This window comes from Pristiophorus japonicus, chromosome 11 (genome assembly GCF_044704955.1).
Source record: "Pristiophorus japonicus isolate sPriJap1 chromosome 11, sPriJap1.hap1, whole genome shotgun sequence".
Lineage (NCBI taxonomy): Eukaryota > Metazoa > Chordata > Chondrichthyes > Pristiophoridae > Pristiophorus > Pristiophorus japonicus.
This window is the reverse complement of record NC_091987.1, coordinates 64,237,153-64,256,625: the sequence shown is the minus strand read 5'-3', so window position 1 is coordinate 64,256,625 and position 19,473 is coordinate 64,237,153. Positions and strand designations below refer to the sequence as shown.

Sequence of the window (19,473 nt, the reverse complement as noted above, 5' to 3'; positions counted from 1 at the left end):
GAAAATGGAAGTCAGTTTGGACTTCCGTTTAATTTCCAGCGCAGAAGTTTCATCACAATCTGTCTTTGAATGATATACCGATGGACAGAAAAAAATGGTAAGTGGCTTGTGGCAAGGTGCAAGCCATTAATTGAATTGAGTGCTTCCGATTGTTGTAAACCATAAGAAATTGCAGAATTCAAAACATTGTAGACCTAGCTGTTCAGCTAATGCCTTACATTTGTCAGATGAGGATTGTATATTTTGATCTTTATTCATCAAATGTAATAAACACATTACCTTATAATATTCTACATCTTAGAAATATTAACAAACACCTATCACAATACACCTGAGCTAGAAGTTACAGTTGGCTGCTGCAAGTTACTTTCTAGCTTTGGAAAGTCCAAATACCAGTAAACTTGTCCTGTTCCCAATATTTTCTTACCGACAATTGTTCCCCTAGGCTCCCTCTGCAGTTTAACTGACCAATTCAATCAGACCACTAGTTGCAAATTTCTTTGCTCCATGCTGTTATTATTTCCGTGAATGAGCCTGCACTTGTTGATAAAATGGTAGTTATTTTATTGAAAAAAAGTTCACTTGATAAGTAGCTTTTACAAGATTTGAAACCAGCCATGGGTCAGGATAAACACAAAGAAATCGGTTGAACATGTTTTTACTTGGTGTAATTGCTGCTGTTCATTGCAATTTGGCACAAACCCCTTTGTGATTTGATTGTTTCATTTGTGCTGAAGATTGAGCTCCCACCTCTGATTTCTGACCTATGCTATTTGCAAATGCTTGATTTTGTAAAATATTTTAAAAATTTGGTTAGAAACATGACAAATATGGCTATAAAGACGATCAAGCTCGCAGACTCCAGAACTATTTCTACCCATAATATAATATGGTATTGAATTAGACCAACATACACATTTTTGCACCAAGGAACTGATTAAAAATTCAATCGATTGATGTAAACATTTGTTTAATTTAGCATCTGCTGCAACATGCTTGAACATTTATACAGCTTGGTTTCTCATGGAATGTGTCAGCCGTGGCTCAGTTGGTAGTACTCACCTCTGAGTCAGAAGGTGGTGGGTTCAGGTCCCATTCCAGAGACTTGAGCAAAAAATCTTGGCTGACACTCCAGTGCAGTGCTGAGGGAGTGCTGCGCTCTCGGCGGTGCCATCTTTTGGATGAGACATTAAACCAAGGCCCTGTTTGATCTCTCAGGTGGACACACCACTACTTGAAAGAAGAGCAGGGAGTTATCCAGAGTGTCCTGGCAAATATTTAAACCCTCAATCAACATCACTAAAACAGACCATTTGGTCATTATCACATTGCTGTTTGTGTGACCTTGCTGTGTGCAAATTGGTTGCCATGTTTCCTACATTACAACAGTGACTACAATTCAAAAGTGCTTTATTGACTATAAAGCGCTTTGGAACGTCCTGAGATCATGAAAGGCACTATATCCAAGTCTGTCTGTCTTCTTTGTTTGCTTCAAACACCTAACAAACTGATCCGGAACCATTTTTTTTCAATTTATAAGTTTAATAAGTTTATTTCATGTTTGAGTATAATGCATTTTAAGGATCACATTGTACAGGTACAGTTGTCTCTCCTCAGGACATATACTTTTTAACCATTGTGTATATCCCTAAGCATAAACATAAATGATTTGCTGAATTGCTGCTAAATGGTTAGAGATAATACTGAGAGCAAAAGTTTTCAGTTTATTTCATAGTATGAGTGCAAAAGTGGAACTGTAACCATCAGAGGATGGGGTTCTGCTGAACAATATTATTTCAGAAAGTAACTAGTAATCAGAAAGTAATAAGTAACTAGTGAGGTGCCACAGGGATCAGTGCTGGGACCCCAACTATTTACAATCTATATTAGCGACTTGGATGAAGGGACCGAGTGTAACGTAGCCAAGTTTGCTGACGATACAAAGATGGGAGGAAAAGCAATGTGTGAGGAGGACACACAAAATCTGCAAAAGGACATAGACAGGCTAAGTAAGTGGGCAAAAATTTGGCACATGGAGTATAATGTTAGAAAGTGTGAGGTCATGCACTTTGGCAGAAAAAAATCAAAGAGCATGTTATTATTTAAATGGAGAAAGATTGCAAAGTGCCGCAGTACAGAGGGACCTGGGGCTACTTGTGCATGAAACACAAAAGGATAGTATGCAGATACAGCAAGTGATTAGGAAGGCCAATGGAATCTTGGCCTTTATTGCAAAGGGGATGGAGTATAAAAGCAGGGATGTCTTGCTACAGCTATACAGGGTATTGGTGAGGCTACACCTGGAATACTGCGTGCAGTTTTGGTTTCCATATTTACAAAAGGCTAAAATTGCTTTGGAGGCAGTTCAGAAAAGGTTCATTAGGTTGATTCCAGAGATAAGAGGGTTGACCTATGAGGAAAGGTTGAGTAGGTTGGGCCTCTACTCATTGTAATTCAGAAGGTTGAGAGGTGATCTTATCGAAACTTATAAGATTATGAGGGGGCTTAACAAGGTGGATGCAGAGAAAATGTTTCTACTGATGGGGGAGAATAGAACTAGGGGGCATAATCTTAGAATAAGGGGCAACCCATTTAAAACTGAGACGAGAAGAAATTTCTTTTCTCAGAGGATTGTAAATCTGTGGAATTCGTTGCCTCAGTGAGCTGTAGAAGATGGGACATTGAATAAATTTAAGACGGTAATAGACAGTTTCTTAACCGATAAGGGAATAAGGGGTTATGGGGAGCGGGCAGGAAAGTGGACCCGAGTCCATGATCGGATCAGCCAAGATCATATAAAATGGCGGAGCAGGCTCGAAGGACCGTATGGCCTACTCCTGCTCCTATTTCTTTTCTTATGTAAGCTAAAGCTCTGTTTAGTATTTAAATGTTAAACGATAAGTATACTCTAAGGAAGTATTTTCAGTGGAAAATATTACACTTTCTTATTCCTGAGCATTGAAAATTATGAAAAGTGACAGATGTAAAATTGTGACCTCATAATAATTTTGAAACATTTCACATTGCTAAGGCTATTGGCCAAATTAAAAAGGCGAACCAACGGCTTTTAAAATAGGTGATAGTCCAGCGATCCTGAAAAAAAGCACAAAGGCTGGAAATATCGCCCATTTTGGGGCGATAGCAACCATAGTGGAAAGTCTAGCCTGTAGGTTTTAAGGAGCATTTTAAAGGAGGAAGTTCAACGGAAGAGCTTCGGAATCCCTGACAAACTGTGTAAGTGGTGCTTACAATGTGTTTCTGGGATTTCTGCAGCTCTTCTGTTGAAGTTAACAATGGACAAGTGAGAGAACCTCCACAGAAATTCACCCTAAAGTCTCAGTCTGAAAAATTACATTGGTCATATTCAGGAACTGAAAGCAAATTGAACCAGTGGAATTGAGTGATGAAAATGAAATTGTTATGGTTGATGACTTGATTTAATGTGTAACTAGACAATCACAGTATACTGTGAGAAAAACCTGATCAGAAACGACACAAAAATGTATTTAAATGATATGTCATTTTTTATAGTGCAGATCAATTTACTGCAATTACTGTTCAGTTGGAAGGGAATAGCCGAGAATGGCCAGTGAAAAATTAACATTTACTAGTAGCTTTTCAAGTAATACAGAATCTCCATCAATCTGTTAGCTGATGTAATTAACATGTTTTTATTCAGGTTTGTTTTCCATGCTGTCAAGTAATCAGCTGGAGCAATGGCCACGGAACTCACGCCTCAGGTTGATAGACGTGATTCCCCAGCTGTGTGAATCCCGTGGCCATGCAAGTAAATTTAAAAGCAGGGGTAAACGGGCTCTTTAGAGCCTGTAAAGTAGCTCAGTGATTTCAATTGGGTCCCCCGCCACTGCAGGTTGAGTCAGCTTCACGCTGAGAGATGCGCATGGGAGCGAGTTGATGGCGGGTTCCCGACCCGCTGTCAAAAAAACAACTTTCCCACCCGACCCGCCACTGTTTCCGCGCCCGCTACCACCATGAAAAATTCAGCCGAGTCTCAGTTTTTCACCAATGTCAGCTTTTAGCAGATCATTTGGAGGTGTGAGACTGACTGAAGGTGACTAGCACTTCATTTTATCTTCATCTTCCCTTCCTCTGGGGAAGCACGCATTCGAGATCACAAACTCGCCATGTGATAAACAAGTGCAAGCCTGTTCTATATCTTCAGTGTAATTCTGCACTGCTGAGCTACTCCATCTTAATAAATCTTCAAGTGCAACTATGTGATTATCCTTCTCATGATTCATGAAAAAATTCACTGATGCATTTTTTCTTTCTTCTCAGAGGGACAGACATGCAAGAATTTGGAATGTTCGTCTTGGTGCAGTTTTTTTCGATTGATGAAATGGTCTATTCCGGCATTTCTCTACTTTGTGGATAATTTAATCGCCTTCTATGTGTTGGTCTACCTCCAACCAGTAAGTTAAACATAAATTCAGCACACAGATGTAACCTCTCACATTATTACTGAATGTATAGCTTGTTAAATATAGAATTTACCCACATTTATTGAAGACAAAGTAAGTTACACAGTCCAGAATTGCATAGAAGAGGAGTAGGGGTGTTCTCCCAGTGTCTGGCCAACACTTATCCCTCAACCTAAATTACTAAAACAGATGACCCGGTCATTCATCTCATTACTCTTTCATGGGACCTTACTATATGCAAATTCATGTCATGTTTGCCTACATTACAACAGTGACTATTTCAAAGGTTCTTCATTCACAGGGTCAAATTTTGTTTGATAACACTCTTGTGATGCGACTTGGAACATTTTACTAAGTTAAAGACATTGTATAAATGCGAGTTATTGTTGTTGAAGTGAATGGCACTATATTAATGCAAGTTCTATCTTTGAGTTGGTTATTGGATATTGATATCTTAGACCTAAATTTGAAACCTACCCTGGATTAAAAAAAACCTCCATTGTCTGCTGGCTGCAGGTATTCAATGTGAAATGTATTCTAATAGTCAGGGATACAAAATTGTCCTTAATTGGCTACTAGTTGGCTGGTATGACAAATGGAAAATACTTTTCTGATGAAGATTGGGACAGAGTAGAGGGAACTTTGCTCTGTATCTTACCATGTCATATAGAGCCTGGAAGTGCTTTATGCTGACACAGGATGGCCAAAATTGATTTTCCATAGCACCAACATCCTACATTGTGTCAAACAGAAAATTTGCACAAAACATTAGCCCTCATATCCATCTGCTGCCCATGTCCTATCGAACATCAAGTCCTGCTCACTCATCACCTCTGACCTACATTGGCTCTTAGTCCTCAACACCTCAAATTTAAAAATGTCCTCCTCGCGTTAATCCCTTTATGGTCTCACCCCTCCCTATCTCATGTAACCTTCTCCAGCCCTACACAACTACACCCCCAAACCCTCCATCCCTCTTGTGCATTCTCCCCTGCCTTCACTCCACCATTGGCAGCCATAGCTTCAGTTACCTTGGTCCCATGCTATAAGGATACATAGACATGGAGATGTGGTGATAGATGTATTTGATTTCACCGAACAGAATGAGTTCTGCTGTTTTCTTGTGCGTTGGATTAATGTGCTTTGGCATGCAATGAGATTCAAATTTAGAAAAGATTTTCTGATTTTGGTCAAATTGACAGACATATCATCAAGCAAAAGTGGAGTATCTGGTCAAGGGAAAGGGAGGAAATTAAGTCGAGGTTCCATCTTGAATTATATTTGGGCATCTCTTAGTTATAGAAAAAGACTGGTCGAGACCATGAAGTGATTCTATGGCAGATTCTAATGTTTATGTTTAGAATGGGTATGGGACAAAAGAAACATTATGATTGGAAATGTTGAAACATACAGGTGTAGAAAGATATTGAGGAGAAATCCTACCAGATTATAGAGTAAATAGGAGTTACAGTTTGGAATAAAATCAAAACTAAAGTTACCAAATCAAAAATGGAAAGTACAGCAACAATGGAAAGCGGCATCAACAATCATCAGCCCTCATTACCTGCAGCTAAATTTAACGATAAGTGTGGATTTCTGGAATGTTGTTTCCCCACTTCACCCTTCAGATAAATTCAGAAAATGTTTTCCTATTGAATTATTATGTTATGATGCAGTTACTCCTACTTAATCATGAAATAATACGTTTAATTTTATTCAGTGATAGTATTTACTACACAAGTATTGAACTATTGTAAACTTTATATCATCTCTCACTTCTTGGGATATTTTTGGCTAGTTTTATTGGAATTTTATAAACTGTAGACATGAGACTTGAAACTGGCTACTATTCAAATGCTATACATTTGTAGCAATAGTAGATCATATTAAAATACAGTAATTTGGCTTAGCATTGTATGATGAAGGCGCACACTTTCATGGCTAACTAGTTTTTACTGGTCTTTCTCGTTTAGGCAATGGCAGTCTTGTTCTCAAATTTCGTCATTATCACCACAGCTCTTCTGTTTAGGATTGTTCTGAAGTAAGTTGATTGAATAATTCCTGTAGCAACCTGATAATTAGAAGGGTAGCCGAACACATTTCCTTGAAGTACCACAGAGGTCGAATATCCTCTTTATACTGCAATGAGGGTGCCCAAATTTGTGCTCGGTGCACAAATCTGTGTAGTAAGACTTGAGTGCAGCTGCTGTTGGCTTTCACTCGAGCCGCTCTAAAACTATAATTACTTTTTTTGTTAAATTGCACAATTATTTTTTTCACATCAACTGATATTGGTGGTTACAAGAGGTGGAATGGAACAGGTATGAACATAAATCATGCAACCACTTGTGTTGTAATACTTTTGAATTAGTCCTGACATGAAATCTACCTTAGAAATAGTTGACTTCAATGGAAAAGAAAATTGGGTGCAGTGTAAAATGGGCTGCCAAATTGACCTCACTGAGTTCATGGCTTTCTCAATTGTTTTCTGGGATGCAGGTGAAATTCCTCTGTTTAAAACAGGAGAAAACCTGTTTTTCACCTGCGAATATGGCATTCTTACAAAATCAGTTTTCAATCCCACCTATTCTTGCTATTTTGATAGTGAGCCATTAATCCTGGAAAGTAAGAACATATTCTGTGCTTTGTGAGGAGACATTTCGGGCCCCAGGATCCAGTTGTAAATTGACCAATTGCATTTGAGACTAAATTGATTTTGAGTAAATGATTTTAATTTTCCTCACCACAGGATTCCACTGAAAAATCAGCACACATCAACTTTGTTTAAATATTTTGAGTAAATATAAAATTAAGACATCAAAAGATATATACAGTTTATAATGACGCAAACTATTTCCATGAAGGGGATAAGCTAACTCCAAACTTTGTAGAAATATTAATTTTTGCATAAACCCACTCAAAGAATGAATACAAAATAAAATGTAACAATTAAGGAGCACAAGTTTGCTTGACGAATCTTCTGGAATTCTTTGAGGATGTAACTAGCAGAATGGACAAGGGAGAACCAGTGATGTGGTGTATTTGGACTTTCAAAAGGCTTTTGACAAGGTCCCACACAAGAGATTGCTATGCAAAATCAAAGCACATGGTATTGGGGGTAATGTACTGACATGGATAGAGAACTGGTTGGCAGACAGGAAGCTGTGAGTTGGGATAAACGGGTCCTTTTCAGAATGGCAGGCAGTGACTAGTGGAGTGCCGCAGGGCTCAGTGCTGGGACCCCAGCTATTTACAATATATATTAATGATTTAGATGAAGGAATTGAGTGTAATATCCCCAAGTTTGCAGATGAGACTAAACTAGGCGACGGTGTGAGCTGTGAGGAGGACGCTAAGAGGCTGCAGGGTGACTTGGACAGGTTGGGTGAGTGGTCAAATGCATGGCAGATGCAGTATAATGTGGATAAATGTGAGGTTATTCACTTTGAGGGCAAAAACACGAAGGCAGAATATTATCTGAATGGCGGCAGATTAGGAAAAGGGGAGGTGCAACGAGACCTGGGTGTCATGGTTCATCAGTCATTGAAAATTGGCATGCAGGTACAGCAGGCGGTGAAGAAGGCAAATGGTATGTTGGCCTTCATAGCTTTGAGTATAGGAGCAGGGAGGTCTTACTGCAGTTGTACAGGGCCTTGGTGAGACCTTACCTGGAATATTGTGTTCAGTTTTGGTCTCCTAATCTGAGGAAGGACGTTCTTGCTATTGAGGGAGTGCAGCGAAGGTTCACCAGACAGATTCCAGGGATGGCTGGACTGACATATGAGGAGAGATTGGATCAACTGGGCCTTTATACACTGGAGTTTAGAAGGATGAGAGGGGATCTCATAGAAACGTATAAGATTCTGACGGGACTGGACAGGTTAGATGCGGGAAGAATGTTCCCGATGTTGGGAAAGTCCAGAACCAGGGGACACAGTCTTAGGATAAGGGGTAGACCATTTAGGATTGAGATGAGGAGAAACGTCTTCACTCAGACAGCTGTTAACCTGTGGAATTCCCTGCCGCAAAGAGTTGTTGATGCCAATTCATTGGATGTATTCAAGAGGGAGTTAGATATGGCCCTTACAGCTAAAGGGATCAAGGGGTATGGAGAGAAAGCAGGAAAGGGGTACTGAGGGAATGATCAGCCATGATCTTATTGAATGGAGGTATAGGCTCGAAAGGCCGAATGTCCTACTCATGCACCTATTTTCTATGTTTTTTGTTTCTATGTTTAATTAATATTTGGGGGGAAAGCTTGACGTTTAGCTCATATTATGTGTTTATCATTAAAAGGCAATAGTCTATTGTGGCAAATTCTTTTTTTTTTAAAGCTACCAATTTAATCCATCAGTTTTATTTTTTGAATGGTCACAAGTTCTCTTTAAATTCTATTACCTCAGGGCATAATTATTCTATAGATTCTGTTACCACTGCTGATATTAAAAGTAAAGCTTAGTGTAGAGCTGGGAGACTGCGTCCATAAAGTGCTCATGCACTGCTCGTCTAAATTCGATTTGAGTAATTCTGCAACTGCATTACAATGCATGGCTTGCCCTGAAGCAAACTATGCAGCATCATTGATTCACCGCCTCACAGCATTTGTGTTTATTTAATATATTATATTTTTTTGAAGGATTAGCTCATGCACTTTTTTCAGATGCATCAATTATGCTGTTACTTCACATGTGGCATTTGGCTACTGCAATTTTAAAGTTTAGGTGCTCAGGGTCGAAGAGTCGTGCATATTTTGTTCTGCTCCCACAGGGAGTTATTCTATTCACGAGAATCTGAGACAGCATTGTATGGCTGCCTTCCCAGCTCTGTGAAATCTTTCTTGAATCCTTTGAAAATGTCTGCATTTAGAAAATTACATTTTTATGAAGTGTTATGCAAAACTGTTTTGAATTCAGTCAATAGAATGGCTATATGAAAAACAAACTTTAAAGTTGTTACAAAATTATTTTCTTTGAGGCAAAAACATTTTGTTATTCTTTGAGGTAAAAATGATGTTGTTCAAGATACAGTTGGATGTAGTGATGGGAAACTGAATAGCTTTTCTCATCCCAGATGTTTCTTGGGCTCTTTCATCCACACCATGCAAACTGCAAGCGTGCAATAATGTTGTGTCTCTATTTTCCAATAGGCGGCGTCTGTCCTCAGTGCAATGGGCAGCACTAGTGATTTTATTCCTTTCCATCGTAGCTCTCGTATCAGGGACTGGAGTCGCCCAAGATGTTGTGACAAAGCACACATTTAATCACTACATCCACTTCAATGCTTCGAATAGCTGCCTCCCATTCATAACGCCTCAGGATAAAAATGCACAACGCCAGCTAGAGATCAGTTCCACAGTGTTTTTATTGCCAGCTTCGAAATGGGACATAAGTTCATTAAAACGCCTTAACCTTGGTCTCGGCCACATTTTCATAATTATACAGTGTTTTATCTCTTCCATGGCTAATATTTATAATGAAAAAATGCTGAAAGAAGGAGGTCAGCTGACTGAAAGTATTTTCATTCAGAATAGTAAGCTGTATATTTTTGGAGTCATATTCAATGGGCTGTTATTACTTCTTCGATTTGAATCCCGCACCCACATCCAAAATTGTGGGTTTTTCTATGGGCACAATGTGTTTTCTGTGGCTTTAATTTTTATTACTGCTGCCTTTGGTCTGTCCGTGTCTTTTATCCTGAAGTTCAGAGACAACATGTTTCACGTCCTCACTGCCCAAATAATAACTATTCTCATTACTACAGTATCTATCTTAATATTTGATTTTAAACCTTCATTGAGCTTCTTTTTGGAAGTCCCTGTGGTATTCCTGGCAATATTTATTTACAATGCCAGCAGGATCAAGGACCCAGCGTATGTGCTACAGCGAGAGAGACTCAAGGTTATAAATGGCGAACTTCTGGAGCGTTCCAGTGGGGTAAGTAGCACTTTTTGCTCAAAGTAATATCAAAATTTAAAAAATCAGAGCTCAGAGATGCAATGTTTACATTTTCTCATGTACAGAAATGAGCTAACAAAGCTTATAACAATTTGCACTTATATAACGCATTAATGTTGTGCTTACAGTTGGTGATTTACAATGTAAAGTTAAAATAAGATGTATTTGCATGCATTCTATGATTTGCATGCATTTTCTGCAATAACAGACAACCAATCAATCAATGGTTATAGATTTTGTACTTGGAATGATTTTTATATTTGGTCAAGATTCTATTTTAATAAATACTTTCTATAATCACTGCTGAAATTATGATCGTACTTAGTATATGTGCAGAACTTTGGCAAGATGTATAAGGCCAAGTTGCGACGCTGGTACAAAAGAGGGTAAAATCAAAGCAAGTCAACTCACATCAGCTTTGGGCATTTCCTAATGGACAATTACATGTTGCAAATAAACATGAAAAGACCTGCAAAAATATGTCAATCTCAAACTAGAACAAAAGTGCTAGAAATACATAGCAAGTCAGTCAGTATTTGTAAAGAGAGCCTACTGTTTGTTACATAGGACCTAAATTTGGTCCTCCAGTAGGTGCGCCGACTTTCTACTCTCAAAACGGCGCCGAAAAGATATCACCGTATTCTCCCCGCTCTGTCGACTGTCCTTGTGCTTAGCGCGGCGTGGCAACTACAGTGGGGTGCGGTGCTAGGGTCCTGCGCTCAAGAGTGCCAGCAACTCAACACATGCGCAGTGGAGGTGTCGCGCATGCGCAGTAGCTCCTCTGCAGCATGGGACCCGATGCCGGGCAGTCATTGTTGTTGGATGGAAGGGGGGGCCGGCAAGCCGAGCGCCTTTCTTCGGAAGCCAGCTTGGCTGGCCAGTTAAAAATGGAGCAGCAAACAGCCAGCGGGTAGAAAACTTCAGTTGGCCATTTCTCGCTGTCTGGTGCGGCCGCGGCTGGAATGGGCTTGCTGGTGCGTTCTCCCGTCCCTAGCCCTGGCCGAAGGGCTTGCCAGTCTGTTCTCCTGCCGGTACGTTCTCTGAGTTCTGCCTGCCTGCCGGTGCGTTCTGAGTTCTCCTGCCTGCCGGTGAGTTCTCCCGCCCCTATCCCCGGCCGCGTGGCCTCCCGCACCGGCCGGCCCACTGACTTCCCGGGCCAAGTTATGAAGGTAAGACTTAAGTTTTATTATTTATTATTGATGGTTTTTATGCTTCTAGAATGATGTTGTGAAAGTGTTTAGTGCTTTGCAAGGTCCTCTCCGGCTACCTGTGCTGATTTCTTAACTCTCCGCAAGGGTTTTCTGTGCGACCACAAGTGGCCACATACGCTGGCCTAAGTTAGTTTGGAGCAACTATTAGCTATCCAAACTGGCTTAAATGGCCAAAACAGGTGTGGGTGGCTGGTAACGCCCCCTTTTGGGGAAAAAAAAACGAAACTAAAAAAAATCCTAACTAACTCACTTACACTGGCTCAAATTAAATGTGCAGAATGGGGATTTTTAAGATACTCCAGAAAAATCAACTTGCTCCAAAAAAAAAGGAGCAACTCCTAGGCAAATTTGGGCCCATTAGAACATAAGAAATAGGAGCAGGAGTAGGCCATACGGCCCCTCGAGCCTGCTCCACCATTTAATACGATCATGGCTGATCCGATCATGGACTCAGGTCCACTTCCCTGCCCGCTCCCCATAACCCCTTATTCCCTTATCGGTTAAGAAACTGTCTATCTCTGTCTTAAATTTATTCAATGTCCCAGCTTCCACAGCTCACTGAGGCTGCGAATTCCATAGATTTACAACCCTCTCAGAAAATAAATTCCTCCTCAACTCAGTTTTAAATGGGCGGCCCCTTATTCTAAGATTATGCCCCCTAGTTCTAGTCTCCCCTATCAGTGGAAACATCCTTTCTGCATCCACCTTGTCAAGCCCCCTCATAATCTTATATATTTTGTTAAGATCACACCTCATTCTTCTGAACTCCAATGAGTAGAGACCCAACCTACTCAACCTTTCCTCATAGGTCAATCCCCTCACCTCCGGCATCAACCGAATGAACCTTCTCTGAACTGCCTCCAAAGCAAGTATATCCTTTCTTAAATATGGAAACCAAAACTGTACGCAGTATTCCAGGTGTGGCATCACCAATACCCTGTATAACTGTAGCAAGACTTCCCTGCTTTTATACTCCATCCCCTTTGCAATAAAGACCAAGATTCCATTGGCCTTCCTGATCACTTGCTGTACCTGCATACTAACCTTTTGTGTTTCATGCACAAGTACCCCCAGGTCCCGCTATACTGCAGCACTTTGCAATTTTTCTCCATTTAAATAATAACTTGCTCTTTGATTTTTTTTTACTGCCAAAGTGCATGACCTCACACTTTCCAACATTATACTCCATCTGCCAAATGTTTGCCCACTCACTTAACCTGTCTGTCCTTTTGCAGGTTTTTTGTGTCCTCCTCACACATTGCTTTTCCTCCTATCTTTGTATCGTCAGCAAACTTGGCTACGTTACACTCGGTCCCTTCATCCAAGTCGTTAATATAGATTGTAAATAGTTGGGGTCCCAGCACTGATCCCTGCAGCACCCCACTAGTTACTGATTGCCAACCAGAGAATGAACTATTTATCCCGACTCTCTTTTCTGTTAGTTGGTCAATCCTCTATCCATGCTAATATATTACCCCCAACCCAGTGAATGTTTATCTTGTGCAGTAACCTTTTATGTGGCACCTTGTCAAATGCCTTCTGGAAGTCCACATACACCACATCCACTGGTTCCCCTTTACCCACCCTGTTTGTTACATCCTCAAAGATGTTTCCAGCATGTTCTCTGAAGTTTTTTTCCCCTGATTTTCTCCTCTTTCCTTGTGTGGGTCTTTTTGGACCCTTTGCTATATTTTTTTTAATATGTTTCTATTGCTTCACTGAAATGGGGTTTATCTCATCTGACAATTTTCTATTATGCCCATTAACTTCCTCTGTGATTGGAGTATCTGTTGTTTCTCTTCCTCCTCTCCCTCCCTTTTCAGCTGTAGTTGCTTATCTTTCAGTTGCCAGTTCTAATGAAGGGGTATACCAGAAACATTAACCCGTCTTTTTAAAAAAAAAAACAAATGCTGACTACCTTGTTGTGTATTTCCAGAATTTTCTGTTTTTATTCCAGTATTCATAGCATCATAGAAATTTACAGGCCATTGTGGTCCCGGAGAAACGTAGACTTGCGTTCCGAGGCCTAGCTCCGCAGTCCAGCGTAGGGGCCCATGTCTTCCAGGAACGTACACGTTGAATTAAAAAAGAATGTTTTAATCGTGTTCAAAATAAACTTGCCTTCATAGACGCAGTTTTTAATAGAAAAGTAAATAATAACATTTATTTTTTTCTATCGATTAAAACTCTTTCACTGGTAAAAGCAGGCCTTCCGCCTACTTTTATCAGACCTAAGATTTTGAAGGACATTCGCTGGACATGTGTGCGATCTGGGCATGTGTGCGATCTGTCAAAATGCCGGTTTTTGGTGCATGCGCATCGGACACCTAAAACCAGCACTTCCGAGGCCTCTGTGTCGTATGCACCCGGAGATGCCGCAATTTACAGCCCATTGTTTCTGTGCCAGTCGAAAAAGAGCTATCCAGCCTAATCCCACTTTCCAGCTCTTGATCCATAGCCCTGTAGGTTACGGCACTTCAAGTGCATATCCAAGTACTTTTTAAATGTGGTGAGAGTTTCTGCCTGTACTAACCTTTCAGACAATGAGTTCCAGACCCCCACCATCCTCTGGGTGAAAAAATGTTCTCCTTAACTCCCTTCTAATCCTTCCAGAAATTACTTTAAATCTGTGTCCCCTGGTTATTGACCTCTCTGCTAAACGAAATAGATCCTTCCTATCCACTCTATCTAGGCCACTCTTAATTTTATACACCTCAAATAGGTCTCCCCTCAGCCGCCTCTGCTCCAAAGAAAACAACCACAGCCTATCCAATCTTTCCCCATAGCTAAAATTCTCCAGTCCTGGCAACTTCTCTCATAAATCTCCTCTGTACCCTCTCTAATCTTTCCTGTAATGTGGTGACCAGAACTGCACGCAGTACTCTAGCTGTAGCCTAACTAGTGTTTTACACAGTTCAAGCATAACTTCCCTGCTCTTGTATTCTATGCCTCGGCTAATAAAAGGAAGTATCTCATATGCCTTCTTAACCATCTTCTCCAGCTGTCCTGCTACCTTCAGGCATCTGTGGACATGCACTCCAAGGGCTCTCTGTTCCTCTACACTTCTCGGTATCCTACCAGTTATTGTGTATTTCCTTGTCTCTCCAAATGCATTTCCTCATACTTCTTTGGATTGAATTGACAGAAACGTCCAAGCAGGTTGTCTACCTCCATGATCAAGGAATAGCATTAGATGTGGTTAGGGAATGAAAAATACTTCCAATTTTCACTGGTTTCCTGAATAACTTCAGTTAGCTAATCGTAGAATGACGGATGTTTCATTCATCAACAGTGAATAGCCTTGTGTGATTCTCAAGTATGTGCAATGCAAATAAAATAATGTAATGCATACACATGAAGCACAATTGACTGCTTGGTCCCCATGGAGTTTGCAATAACAGTGAGGATGTTTAACAATATTTATAATTTGCTCCAACTCGCATGTCATACAGTTCTTTGACCAAGCATGCAGAAATCCTGCTTGTGGGCTTCTGCCAAAGTGACTTTGTAATCATGCATTAAGAGGTGCTTGAGGCTGAAATGAGTTGACTAGTTCTGATTTTACCACCTCTGGCAGTGCCACACATTTTTCTGTGCTTTTTATGTGGCTCATTTTATCATGGTTTCATGATAGAGCTTCAGCTATGAGTGTAGAAAATGTTTACTATAACAAAACTTTTACTCATGTAAAAATTTGATGAGCATTGATTGCCAAAATAATCGCACATGACAACCACATGACCATTGTGCATGTAAGTGCATCTTATTTTTAACTTCTCATTGAAAATTGCTGATTGCAGGTATAAAAGGTTGTGTTTCAATTTTTTTTTAAATTACATTCACTGCATGATACCTAAACAACATTAAGGAACTATTATTATTTGCCTTTGAAAAATGGCATTCTGTTAATCTGCTCAAGTTTTAAAAGGAAGCTTTGAAGTTTAGGAATAATTTGCAATGACACAGGAGCATTTGTTCACCATCCCATCTATTGGAATGATTGGTTTTCTGAAGTGGATACTTTTTGCAACTCATTGTTTATAGAATCACAGTAGGAGGCCATTTGGTCCGTCGTACCTGTGCTGTTTAAAATTAGTTATTTGGTCTCTGATATAGTTGGCCCTTCTAAACATGAAAATCAAATTCAAAAAGCCTTATGCTCCCACTTTGGTAATGTTAGAGACAAACATCATTGCTTTAATGGCTCTACTAATAATAATCTGCCAAGTAAAAGCGGAGAGTTTTAAAATGATCAATTTTTAAAAAAATCACTGCATAGTAGGAACCCTTTGACAGGACTACCTTTTTAATATAGATCATCTGAGGGAATTGTGGCTACCCACCTCCCTGCAGCCTGACTTTCCCATGCAGTGTGCGATGCTGCGACAGATGACAAGATTTCGGATGAGGAAGGCCATTCGAACCATTTTAGTTGATCTATACAGAATTACACTAATTTCCACCCCACCCACCCACCATCCAATTAGTTCTGACATAATTCCAGGTTTATCGCCTTCACTACTTTAACTGAGTGTCCATTCCACATGTTGCTGACTTGTGTGAAAACCAAACTTCCATTTGATAGCTGTCACGTAACTGGAGACAATTGATGCTGCCTGGGCTGATGGACCAATGCCTAATGCATATTTTTGGGCATTGCTCATGGTGAGTTGCACGATACATTGTTTTATAAGAATGGGGGTGTTAGCAGTAAATGTGATGGGGAAAGTGTTACAGTAAGTAACCATAACACTTTTAATATTAAGATATATTATTTATATATATGTGTGTGTGTAGTAAATAAAGGTGAGTAAAGTTACAAAAGTTCTTGATTTTATTTAATCTACAAAACACTGACTTCTCCCTTTTGTTTTGATTTCTAGGATGGTGAGGAGTTGGAGAGATTGACCAAACCAAGCACAGATTCTGAAACAGAAGAAGATTCCTTCTAGAAAATGCAAAATTTATGAATGAATCATTTTCATAGATAGGATATGAATTAAGTGCTTGACTTCTTCGATGTATTAATTGTTGAGAACATGTTAGCTATTCCTCCTTGTCCACATTGTTAACCCTTTCTAGGAACTTTCATAAAGCCTCAAGAAACCGGATAGATAGCGATATCAACAATGTTCAGTCCCAGCCTGGTTACAAAATAATCCTGGAGAGTCTAAACCAGGAAGTAAGTTAGAATATTTATTTCAATGTAAGATCACGTACAGAAAGCAAAATAAAGTGAGGGAAAAGAAATATGCGATTAAGAGACAGTAAGAAAAAGTTTAGTAAAAAGTTATTTTAATTTAAAAAAAAATCTCCAACCATAATTAAAATCTGAAAGAATGAAACTCCACACTTGGAAAAGTAATTTTTCAGTGCCAGAGAGGTTGTTTGGCAGTAATTAAGATTTAGCACTCCGTTAAAAATTCAGTTACACCTGAATGTACAAGCCCTCACTTTTTCTGGCATGTTTAGTGGTAACAAGTAGGTAAGTACTGCAACTTCCCACCCTTCATGTATTTGAATGCTGAATCTCGTGGCGAGATACTAGTTGAGTGAAGCTTATGGAGGAGCAGAGCATCTCGGAAAGCAACTTCCAGATTTCTGTGTTTAACTGCGCAAGTGCGGATGCAGGAAGATGCTGTCCAATTTACTCCATGATAACAGCGCCGATTGCCTCACCAGTGTTCTTAATGCAAAATCCAGGTCGTTATATAATCCTCTATTTGTACCATGGTTCTTATTTTATCATTTTAAAAAAGTAATAGCATTTCCTGTTATTTCATTGTAACAATCATTTGAACTCCATCTAAGGTCTAAACAAATCATGAAAAAGTGACAACCCGGAGAACCAATACTTTTTCTGGCACTTTGAAATAACATTGAAAAAAATGTACTTGATTGTGCAAATATACTGTTGGAAAACAGTCCTGTGTAGTAGTTTAATGCCCATTGCAAGGGGCTCTTATGTTCTTGGTCTTTCCAGCCTTTGTATAGTTAATAGAACTGTCCACGCTTGTAAAGGCTAATACTATTAATTCTTTGTGGAATAATAAATCAGGAGATCCAATCTTTGAGTTCATTAGGAGAAAGCAATGTTTGCTCAATTGTTAATGGAATGTGCCACTGTATTGAGTAGCTGCAGAATGTTTTTATATTAAATATTAACTCGGGATTAAATTGAGGATGAAAAGAAGAAAAATTTAAAAGTACTTGGATTTAATAAGTACATGCAAACTGGATTTAAAAAGTAAATGGTTTTTAATTTTAAATTAATGAACTTGATGAAGAAAAGGCAGTGCTTTGAGTATCTTGTTATAAAAGCTTTTGGTTAATGTACTTATTAACAATTATTAGCAGATACTATATAAAATTGTACTTGTAGTGCTATTTCTTGAGAAACTATTAATTGAAAGATTGATGTGAACAGTTCTTATTTGCATATTTAATAAATGTGCCCAGCTACTTCTATCATATGAATCAAACAAATGCATGTTACAAATATAAAAACAGAAAATACTGACAGTACACAGCAGGTCCGTCAGCTTCTGAATAGAGAGCTATATTGGATGTAAACTCTTTGTATACATTGATGCAAACCACTTTTTTGGGCTGTCAAATGTATGTGTATGTCAGGGTTAGTGTAGAACAACAGGTCAAGAGTTAGGAATCTTGACTCCTGTAACATACAGGCACATAATAGCCTGTAATTGGGTTTCTGTTATGTTGGAAAGAGGCTAAAACTGGTGCAGAATGAGCACCTCACATTACACAAATGTATTGACTTTCCAAATGAGAGAAATTACAGAAATTGCTATACGTCAAGCAAGAAAATTAATTCCATAACTGTATAATTAACACGGCTTTGGAGGGAGCGCTCACCCTGTGCTTTTCTAGTACCATGTAGTGACACCTGTGCGAATACATATGATGGTACATTTGGTGTGCACTTCCTGTTACTTCAGTCATCGCACTTACAGTATGAAATAGCAGAATATGAGCATTTTATACAGGAACAAATCAACAGTCTGCAAAGTAAGAGGATAACCAGTAAAAGAAAGTGAAATGCAGGCAATCAAATTGTTCTGAATTTTGTTTCTCAACTTTTTAGCAACTATTTTTCCTTTCCAACAAATTTAAATAGGCAGGGTTCAAAAATAAGGTTTCTAAAGTAAAAATATTTTTAAAATTACTTGTTTCATAGTAAAATGATTAAAAATACATATAAAGTGTCTTCTATGTCTTTGAACGCCTTCATTAATGTTTTTACTTAGAGGTCTCTGCCTCTTTCAAAAGCCTGGATTCGGAATTGATATTTTTCCCATGTACAACCTGGTTTCACGCTGAGTCATGTGGCATTACCACTCTGCTGTATGGGTAGATTAAGAAAGCATCTAGCAGCTCAAAACTGGCCATCCATGAAGTGCTGTGGGCAATCAGCAGCAGCAGAATTGTATACCACCACAATCAGTAACGTCATGGCCCGCATGCCCCTCATTCCTCCGTTGCCATCAAGCCAGATGACCCAACCCTTGTTCAATGATGAGTAGGAGCAGCACCAGGCATTCCTGAAAATAAGGTACCAACCTGGTGAAGTTACAACACAGGATTGCATGAATGCTAAACAGTGGCAGCAGCATGCTATAGGCAGAGCTATTCCGTCTCACAGCCAACAGATCAGGTGAAAACTTTGCAGTCCAGCCACACCCAGTTGCGAATGGTGGTGGACAATTCAGAAACTAATGGGGGGAGGAGACTCCTTGAGCATTTTCATCCTCAACTAGTAAGACTTTGTGGTGGAGCTCAGCACATGAGTGCAAAAGACAAGGCTGAAGCATTTGCAACCATCTTCAGCCAGAAGTGCCGAGC

General features: G+C 39.5%; 1 protein-coding gene across 9 annotated transcripts in view; it reads left to right on the top strand.

The window, feature by feature from the left end:
- slc35a5 (solute carrier family 35 member A5) overlaps positions 1-18,789 on the top strand; it is a 48,301-nt gene extending 29,512 nt beyond the window's left edge. For 8 of the 9 annotated variants that reach the window (XM_070893452.1, XM_070893451.1, XM_070893447.1 and 5 more), the window contains 5 exons: positions 4,300-4,433; positions 6,416-6,483; positions 9,589-10,375; positions 16,193-16,272; positions 16,491-18,789. In XM_070893452.1, the coding sequence (XP_070749553.1) occupies positions 4,300-4,433; positions 6,416-6,483; positions 9,589-10,375; positions 16,193-16,272; positions 16,491-16,515 (1,094 nt within the window). In that variant the 3' untranslated portion in view covers positions 16,516-18,789. The remainder of the gene's footprint in view (positions 1-4,299; positions 4,434-6,415; positions 6,484-9,588; positions 10,376-16,192; positions 16,273-16,490) is intronic. The other variant, XM_070893454.1, reaches the window with a different exon arrangement.
- Positions 18,790-19,473: the final 684 nt, after the last annotated feature.